The sequence below is a fragment of the Hipposideros armiger genome, unplaced genomic scaffold (genome assembly GCF_001890085.2).
Source record: "Hipposideros armiger isolate ML-2016 unplaced genomic scaffold, ASM189008v1 scaffold_13, whole genome shotgun sequence".
NCBI classification, from domain to species: domain Eukaryota; kingdom Metazoa; phylum Chordata; class Mammalia; order Chiroptera; family Hipposideridae; genus Hipposideros; species Hipposideros armiger.
Window position 1 is genome coordinate 2682128 of NW_017731363.1, and position 10084 is coordinate 2692211.

Consider the following 10084-nt stretch of genomic DNA (forward strand, 5'->3'; position numbering starts at 1 on the left):
ACACACACACACACACACACACACACACGCCCATTTATATAGGCGGTGGCGGCGGCTGCGGCCCGGGCGGCGGCGGCGAGCACAGGAATGATGGAGCTGAGCCAGCCGACCTGGGTTGGAAGCAAGTGAGCAGAGCTCAGGCGCAACCCGGGATTTCTGTGCCCCGCGCTTGTCATCCTCCCCAGGGAACGGTGCACCCGGAGCAGGACCGGGTGGACTGATTTGCTAGGGGGAGGGCGGGGAAGAGGAGGAGGCCAGGTGAACGAAGGAGCCCCCTGCATATCTGGACTGCCCCTGCGCGCCTTTGCCCGACGCCTGCCCCTTCTCCGCCCAGGTGGGCGCGCCCGGTTCCCAGCTCGCAAGGGGCGCTTTGAGGAGACCAGAAAGTCGCGGCTCGGCTGCGCGGGATGCCTTTCGCCAAGCGAATCGTGGAGCCGCAGTGGCTGTGCCGGCAGCGGCGTCCGCCGCTCGGCCCGGCGGAGGACGCGAACGGAGGAGGCAGTGCTGAACAGCCGCCGCCCCTGCAGCCTCCCAGCCGACAGGATGAGGCCGTGGCGCCGGGGCCAGAGGATCCTCCCCGCGTGCCCCCTGCACCTCCTGGGCCACCGCCACCGTTGCCCGCGTCGACCGACCAGGCACAGAAGCCGCACGGAGAGGCGCCCGCGGCGTGCGAGGAGAGCGCGGCGGGGATCCCGGAGGCGGCGTCCGCGGCTGGCGAGGCGTCCTCGGCGGCGGCCGCGGCCGTACTGCTCATGTTGGACCTGTGCGCGGTCAGCAACGCCGCGCTGGCCCGCGTCCTCAGGCAGCTGTCGGACGTAGCCCGGCACGCGTGCAGCCTGTTCCAGGAACTCGAGAGCGACATCCAGCTGACCCACCGCCGCGTCTGGGCGCTGCAGGGCAAGCTCGGCGGCGTGCAGCGCGTCCTCAGCACGCTGGACCCCAAGCAGGAGGCAGTGCGTGAGTACCCGCGCCGCCAGTCCGGCGCTCCGCTCCTGCGCCGCACCCTCCGCCCTCCCCGGTCGCCGCAATCCCAGCGCCTCGGCGCCGCGCCCACTGCAGCTTGCACCTTACTCTTGCCTCCCCACACTTCCCTTCCCCTGGGGCCCACCCCAGTCCTCCCCGTGCTGAGAGTTCCAGCTGCACTCCCATGCAGGGATGCCGAGAGGACAAAGTTAAAGGGGCGGCCTCGGAAGTCGCAGGCAGCTGCGGGCTGAGAGGAAGCGTCTATGGGGACATTGGAGGCAGAGGGGTCTGTCATTCATCTCTGGGGCTTTCCGTCCTCGCCCCTCCACGGGGGGCGGAGGGGTTGGGGCAACTTCTGTGGTTTCCGGCAGCCCGGACCTGAGCCCTATAGTTCCCGCGTCCACGCGTGCTTGGGAGCATCGAGGAGTAGGGAGGTTCCTTTTAGAGCTTCTGCTTCGCCGTGGCGGTTTTGTCCCTCTTACTGTGACCTCAGGGGCTGCGACGAGCCCCGAACTTGTGCCTTGCGCTCGTGTACGACATAGCGCGGCACCGCTCGCCTCCTGGAGTGAACTCTCACGCGCTCTGCTCCAACATTGTGGCCCAGAGGGGCCGCGGGGAGGGGCGTGGAGGGGGGAGTATCCCGGGCCCTGGGGAGATCGATGAGACCCCTGGGTATGTTTCCTGCGCCAAACAGCACAGGGTCCCTACTCAATGGCTCCCTGTGTCATCTGCCCTCCGAGGACCCCAGAGGCGTCCCCCCCACACCATGTACTGTCGCCGAAATCCACCCGCGTGTGAAAGACCCGTGAGCGTATTTGCTGCCCGTTAACTTCACTCTTGTGGGCAGCCCAGGGCTCCCAATAAATGTCTTTCTGTGCCATCTGCCCTCCGAGAGGCGCTCAGGAGGGTCCCCTAGTGCACAGTTGGTCAAATCAGGCGGCGGCGGAATCATTTAGAAATGAGCCGACGGTGGGCGGGGGCACTAGGCCGGTGTGCCAGTCCTTAGGCGCCTAGTCCGGCTGCGACGCTCACGGCGAAGGTGATGTCAGCGGCTCTGACTTACATAAGAAGCTTCCCCGGTTACTGCAGCAGCTGCGCCGGTGCGCTGTGGCCCGGGAGCGTGCGGGGCGGGGGCGCTCTCGCGGCAACCTTCCCCGGGGGTTTCCAGGCACCTCTGCCCTGCAACCTAGCTCGCGCACTGCCCCCTCCCCCAAATAAACCCTTTGAACACTCCGGGAATTCGCTGCTTTTCTGCAATAACAACAATAATAAGCGTAATGAATAAATGATGTGCGCGATCGGTTTTCGCAGCTATAAAAGACCCGGAGTTGGGTTAATGACTGGTTGTTTAAAAGGGCAATTCCGGGGATGAGTTCTGGAAAGAATTAGGACTGCCGTAGGCCAAGTCGTATTTTACTTTTGGGACTTGAAATGAGCGCTTTAATCCTGCCTCCTTTTTACCCCAAACCGCACAGCAGGGACAGCCCCTTCACTTTCCACAGCGCTGATATCTGGGGAGTGCGGTTGGGGTGAGTGGTGATTTTACTTCAAAAGAAGGGAAGTTTTGCAGACTGTTGAGTGGTGCATACATTTCGTGTGTGTGTGTGTGTGTGTGTGTGTGTGTGTGTGTGTGTGAGAGAGAGAGAGAGAGAGAGAGAGAGAGAGAGAGAGAGAGAGAGAGAGAGGAGAGAGGCTGCTCCTTAGATTTCACCCAAGTGAAACGGGGCTGGAGCAGATGTGTCCTCTTCTCCCCCTTTCTTTAGAGGCAGCAGTGGGCAGTTACTTACCTGGAATTTGACACAGTCCTTTCAAGTCCTTGTTACTGTTTGGAGTACGAACTAATGGTTAATGGAGAAAAGAGAAAAATTTTAATGTGTGTTTACAGTCGATGATGAATATATACTGTTTATGCATATTTATACATGAACAAATAAACAAAGATGGGTTTAATATCATACCCAGCAATGGAATTAACAGTCTCCTATTATTTTTGAATTTTTCTGAAATGTTATCTCCACACTTCGTGCTAGGGTTTGTGTGCAAGTGGTTTACTTCCGAGGGCATCCCAGGAAACACAGGGAGGGAGTGTGGAAGTGGGACAGGGCAGGGAGGAAAATTCATGCATGGTGTCAGCTTGGTTACCACTGTGGGCAACCGGGGTTCAGTCTAGCACACACCTCAGAAGTGTTCCACTGAGGAGTAGGTAAGTTGGAGTATTTATCCACCAACTTCTACTCCTCACTGATGGAAGGTGGCACCTGGAGCATGAACTCCCCAGTTTCTGTGGCCTGCCCTGTGTGGGGGTTCTGCACGTTCCCAGGTCAGGGAGAGAGGATGCCAAAAGTCTACAGGTATACACAAGGATGTCTGCATCCAGGCTCTGGGGAGGGCAGAGGGGCTATGGGTGGAGTACCAGTGGTATCTTCTACATTATGTGTCTCCTTTTAGCATTGCTTAAGGCCTAGGGGAGGATCAAAGCAAATGACCCACATTCCCTTTGCTCTCCCTTTGAAGGTGCCTGGGTGCCTCCATACCCCCTGTATAGTCTTCCCACCAGGATCACCAGTCCCCATGCAGCCTGAATGCTGCTTCTTCCATAGACAGCTGCTGGCTTCCGATTGCCCTGAGACAGGCTGGGGGTTGGGGGAGTTTGCAGGGGTGACATGATCTGACATATACTTTAGTGAAGTCACTCTGGAGGCAAGTCTGAAGGTTGGTAAACCAATTCATGTGACTGGTGGCGGTGGCTAGGACTAGGGAGGAGGTTATGGAGACAGTGAGAAGTGGTGGGATTTTGAATTCGTTTTGGAAATAGAATTGACAGGACTTACTAATTGGACTGGGTACAGGGTGTGAGAGGAAAAAAGTAACTATGGATGACTCCTAGGTTTTTTGTTTTGTTTTGTTTTGTTTTGGTTTGGTTAAACAACTCGGAGAAGATGGTACCATTTCCAGAAATGGGGAAAGCTAGTAGAAGAGTGGATATTTTACTGTGGGGAGGATGGAATCAATAGTTTTCTATTTGTGCCATATTAACTTGAGATGCCTTATCTGACTTACACCCCTAGATGTGAGTTCAGAACTCAATAGAGAGGTCCAGGCTGGAGATGTAAATGTAAAACATAAGGAAGGGTAAAGATGGTATGTGAAGCCATGGAGCTAGGGACAATGTAGATAGAAAAAAAAAAGTGGGGCAGGGGATTGGGGGGGCATTAGGAATTAGCCTAGGGCAGTCCAACTTCGGACATTTAATAGAGGAGGAGAAAGACGGAGAAAGCAGCCAGCAAGCTAGAAGGAAAATCAGGAGAATGTGGTATGATGGAAGCCAGGAGACGGTGTTTCAAGAATGGAGATGTCAACTTGGTCAAATACTTCCAAGATTAAGATAAACACTGAGATGAGACCATTGAGTTTGGTAACTTGTAAGCAATTAGTGGCCCTTATAGTTGCCATTTAAGTGGAGGGGTGGAGATGAAGGCCAAACAAGATGGGATGGAGAGAGAACAGGAGGGGTGGAAGAGGCGATAGAAACCACAGGTGACTCTTGTAAGGAGTTTACTCTGAAGGGGAGTGGGGAAATGGAGCAGTGGCTGGAGGGGAATACAGGGTCAAGGGAGATTTTCTTAAAATATATTGATGTTTAGACTCATTTAGATTCCATGGAGATGGGGAATTGATGATGCTGGGGAAAGATCTGGATAATTATGGAAGACCTTGAGAGGCTGAGAGGGGAAGGGATCAAAGCGCCCTTTCAGCCATAGGAACTGGAGGGCAAATGGAGGATATGGGCAGACAGGCAGGTGGGCTGGTGAACTGATGGTGGTGGGATGGTGTTCTTATATGATTACATTTATTTTCTCTGTGAAGTACCTGGTGAGGTGATCAGCTGAGAGGGTGTTGGTAATGTGAGGAGAGAACGCAAGGTGTTAATGTTGTTTCAGAGAGGGAACATGGATGCAGTAAGGAAGTGTAGGGGAATGATCTGGCTGTGTTGACAGCCTGCTGAGACTTATGGTCATAAACTTGAAGTCCAGCTTTTCAGTCACTAAAACCTGAGAATTTGGAATTACTTCATGGGCCTTGACCCCAAGCTGTTCATCCTTAGATATTTTAATGTTGTTGGCTTTTTGGTTGCTGTTGATTATATTTAGTTACTGAGTTTTAAAGTAAATTTTATATTAAAGTTGAACATTCCTACAGAAAAGTGCACAAACAAAGAATGTACAGCTTGGTCCATTTTCACAAAGTGAGCAGCTTATGTCGCCATCACCCAGATCAAGAAATAAAGCATTACTGTATCCTGAAACATCCTCCCCACCCAGACCTTTTACCAGTCACTTTCCGCCTTCCCTAGAGTAACCACTATTCTGAATTCCACTTCCATCAGTTAGATGTTCCTGTTTTTGAACTTTATGTAAGTGGAGTCACATGACTATGGTATATACTTCTTGGTGTCTAGCAGTGTTCACCCATTATGTATTGCAAGGTTCTTCCATATTGTTGCACATACAGTAGATTGTTCCTTCTCATTGTTGAATAATTCAAAATTCCACTGTGTGCAAGGCCAAGTGTGGTCTGAATAATTCCAAAATTCCACGATTTGTTAATCTATTCTGATGATGGCCTTTTGGGTTGTTTCCAGTTTAGAACTGTTGCCACATTTTTTTACTTGCCTTTTGATGAGCTCATGTATACACAGTTGTTTGGTATATATCTAAAAGTGGAGTTGCTGTATCAAAGGGGATGGATATGTTTCGCTTTAGTAGCTACTGCCTAACCATGTTCTAAACTGGCCGTATCAATTTATACTTCCAGAAGTACATGCAAGTTCCAGTTGCTCCACATCCTCACCAACACTGGTGTTGTCTTTTAAATAGCTACTCTGATGGGTGGGTAATAAAAATCTCATTATGGTTTTTGCATTTCTGATAGCTTGGGAGATTAAGCAGCATTTTCATATATATTTTTGACCATTTGGATATTCGTTTTTGTGAATTACCTGTTCAAGGCCTTCGCTCATTTTTCAGTAAGGTGCTTTGTATCTTTTTTATTGTATTGTAGGAGTTCTTTATATATTGTGGACATGAATCATTGTGAGCTATAGGAATTGCAAATACCTTTTCTCACTCCGTGGCTTGCCTTTTCACTCTCTTAGTGTTGTCTTTTGATGAGCAGAAGTTCTTATTTTTATGTTGTCCCATTTATCAATTATTTTCTTTATGATTGGTATTTTTTGTGTTCTGTTTTATATGTTCTTAAAGAAATTCTTCACTGACTCCAAGGTCACGAAGATATTCTCCTGTGTTCTAGAACTTTTTCGTTTTGCCTGTGTCATTTAAATCCATGATTTATATGAAATTGATATTTGAAAATGGTGTGAGGTGAGGGTCAAGATGAAGTTTTTTTTCCATATGGATACACAACTGATCCATTGCCCCTTACTGAAAAGACCATCATTCCCCCCTTTCACTGTCACCTATTGAGTGAATTGATTTCATTTTTAGCTAACCTTTATTGAGTTCTGCTATATGTCAGGCCCTGTGCTAAGACCTTTATATGAATTACCTTAGTTAATCTTCACAATAACTTTATGTGACAGGTACCGTTATTTTCCCACTTTACAGAGGTTAGCAACTTGCTCTAGGTAGCAACAACTAGAAAGTACGGGAGCTTAGATTAGGATTCAGTTCTGAGTTCTCAGCTTTCTTCCCAAGCACTAGACTTTTCTTCCATGCATTGCTGCACAAATCCAGGGGAATTACTATATTAAAATCAAGGCCTTTCTCAAAATGCTTATGTCCACTTGACAAGCTTCATTTCTTGCTTTTCTATGCATTGGCCCTCCCTGCCTTCTCCATTTTCCACCCTAATCCAGTAATACTGAACTCCTGGGTGTTCCCCCAACTTGCCAGGTTTTCTCATTCTTCATGCCTATGTAGATACTACTCTTTCCTTCTGGAACATTTCACTGGCTAATTCGTACATGATCATTCTTTGACAATCTTTGAACATGATTCCTTGCCCACCACCTCCTCACCTACAAGTTTTCTAGAACTCTGTGCTAAACTTGATTTTTGATTTTCTCATTCTGAACAGTAGACAGTGTTGGTGCTCCGTCTACGAGGTATGATCAGAAAATACAGTGAATGTTTAAATAAAAAAAATTTACAGTAAAAGGTACATTACCATTAATACCCCTCAAAAATCTCCCCCTCGCTTTAAACACACTTATCCCATCATTCTTGCCACTTTCTGAAGCAGTTCTGGAAGTCCTCTTTCATGAGTGTCTTTAGTTACACTGTCGTGGCTGCCTTGATGTCCTGAATCGATTCAAAACGTTTACCTTTCATGGTCATTTTGACTTTGGGGAAGAGCCAGAAGTCGCACAGTGCCAGATCCAGTGAATAAGGTGGATGAGGACACACCATAATGTTTTTATTTGACAGAAATTGCCATATACCAGAAGTGATGTGTGACACAGAGCACTGTCATGATGGAGGATGAAGTATTGGGTTGTCGGAAAAGTCATGAGGCATTTTTGCAACGAAAAACATAGAAAAATACATCATGACTTTTCTGATGACCCAATAGAAACTCACGAAAGAGGACTTCCAAAACTGCTTCAGAAAGTGGCAAAAATGATGGGATAAGCGTGTTCAAAGTGAGGTGGAGTATTTTAAGGGGAATTAATGGCAATGTGTCTTTTGCTTTAACAATTTTTTTTATTTAAACATTCACCGTATTGTTTAATCACACATTGTATATTCCTTCAGCCTTCACCTCTCACGCTGAAGGCTGCTCCTGGGACTCTGCCTAGGGCTTTTTCTTTCTCTGACTAATGGACCAGGCTTGGCCTTGCACACAGGGAGAGCCAGAAGTGTCAGCAAGTTAATACCCTTGAAGCAGCACTCAACCAGTGATGGACAGGGTGTTGGTGAATGAACATCCCAGCCTCTCTGCCCCTTGGATGAGAGAACTCTGAGGCATGTTCTTCACTATCCCTCAGAATTCCCCAGTAGGATTGAGCTCTAGTTTCCCACAATGGTGACTTGTTTGGTAACTCACCATGTGTTCTTTGCCTTCCTTTCTCCATCTCACTTTCTCACGCATGTGTGGGTTGTTCCTGAGGACACATCCCACATAAACTACTTGTGATTGAAGTTGCACTTGTACTCATAGTGTCTGGTGGAACCCAGACCAAAACTATCTGTTTAATCTTTGAACTATGACGGCAAAGATCTAGGGCTTGGAGTATGGTAGAGGTGATGTTTCTCTCTTTTTCCTTTAACTATTTTCCCCAGGATTATGACATTAGCCATGGGCCTGGCAGCCCCCAGGTGCTCTGCGTTGGGTCTGAAACTTACTTACTACTCTTTAGGAAAGACCTTTCAGGGGTAAGAAGGGGCACGGAAGGCACTCAAGTCTAAGATGATGAAGACACAACCCCTCAGTTCCTTGGTGATCCATTGGCCAGCCTTTTAGAGTACTGTTTATCATCCTGTGAATTGGGGTCAGTGATGGCTCCAGGAGATTCAAGCTCCCTATTTGGGAAGCATGATTTCAGCCAGAGCAGACACAGTAACTGCTAAATCTGGAAAGAAACTAGGAAGTAACACATTGGGTGAATTGATCATTTGGGGTTGGTATGGTAACGCTAATCATGGGTTCATTCTGCTTTTGGAAGGATGATCCTGTTCCTCCCCATTCTGTTCGTCCCACCACATGCAAAAACCCTTTGCAGACTGGTTAATATGGGGTTTTATGATGTTTCAGTAACTGTGGTTAGGTTTCTTTTCCTGTTGTCTCTGCTCATTGAGTTTCTTTGAGGCATTGTAAGATCCTAACAGCTCCACTGAAAGATGCTTTTAAACCCATCACAGAACAACTGAGAAGAAAGCAATCTTTCAAAGGTTAATAATTCATAGTTGTAATTTCCTCATAACCAGTAACAGCAACACATTTATTTCTAGACTTTTCTTGTGGTACTGGATTGGGCTTTTAAATCAAAACTACTGAACTACTTGACTTAGGAAATCCTTGAGATTCTGTTGGGCTGATATTGCTAAGATGGTAACAATAAAGATTACTTTCTTCCTATTTGTGGAGACCTTTTCCACACAATGCCATCAGAAAAGTGTGAATTCCACATAAGCTCTCAGAAACTTCTTCAGTCTCAAAGCTTCTAGTCCACCTTTAATGGGCATTATCTTTAAATTGCAATGACATATGAAATCTCTCCTACTGTCCCATGTTAGCCCAAGAGTCTTATGGATTCATATAATATTTTGAAATTTTAGGGGAAAAGATAATTTTAAATGTATTGGGAGTTTGTTTAGACAGTTCAGTTTAACTTCTTTTTACTCTGTTAAGAATAGTGGAACACAAGATTTTTGGGGGAACATTACTAAAATATCATGTGAAGAGTATGCCTGGAACAAACCATCAATCACAGAAATTCCTGAAAGTTCTTTTTATATCAAGAATCCCTCATGAATCACATCTTGATAATAAATGAAAATAAAAAATAATGAGGTGGGAATGGTTTCAGACTGTAAGTCTCTCATTCTAAGGTCTAAATTTGTTGAAACAAGGTTTTGGAGAGCCCTATCAGACTGCAAGCCCACAAGGTACAGAGATCCTGTCTAGCTCATCTTTTTGAATGACTAAGGCAAGCTTGATCACTTTTATTTCTGACATTAATGTCTATCCTTAATCCACTAATGAACATGGAAAGGTTTGGGTGTACTGAAATAGGAATCTGAGGACCTGGGCATTCATATACTGAAAAATTAATTATGAAGTGCCTAAGTCCTTCCAGGTGAAATTAACCAAGAATAAAAAATTTAACAAGAGTTGGAGAATCTTGGCATCTTAGAGTAGAGAAAGACCTTAGCATCCATAAAATTCAACCTTCTACCTAAGGTGGAACTCTCTTTTCAGATGTCCCAAATGGCAACCCATCTGGTTTCCATGTTTTTTTGTTGTTTTTTGTTGTTGTTGTTTTTAAAGATTTTTATTGGGAAACTGGAGGATGGGAACAGTGCTGGGGAATTGGGGGAAGGGGAACAGACAAGTTGCTGTCCTTTTGTTCTTCAGTCTAGTTGTGGAGGACGTTGCTTCA

At 47.1% G+C, this 10084-nt stretch overlaps 1 protein-coding gene across 2 annotated transcripts in view; it reads left to right on the forward strand.

Moving 5' to 3' along the window:
• The first annotated feature begins 52 nt into the window (after nt 1-52).
• Nucleotides 53-10084, forward strand: part of NHS (NHS actin remodeling regulator) — a 353602-nt gene continuing 343570 nt past the window's right edge. For both annotated transcript variants that reach the window (XM_019666690.1, XM_019666701.1), the window contains exon 1: nt 53-957. In XM_019666690.1, coding sequence (XP_019522235.1) covers nt 408-957 — 550 coding nt within the window. In that variant the 5' untranslated portion in view covers nt 53-407. The remainder of the gene's footprint in view (nt 958-10084) is intronic.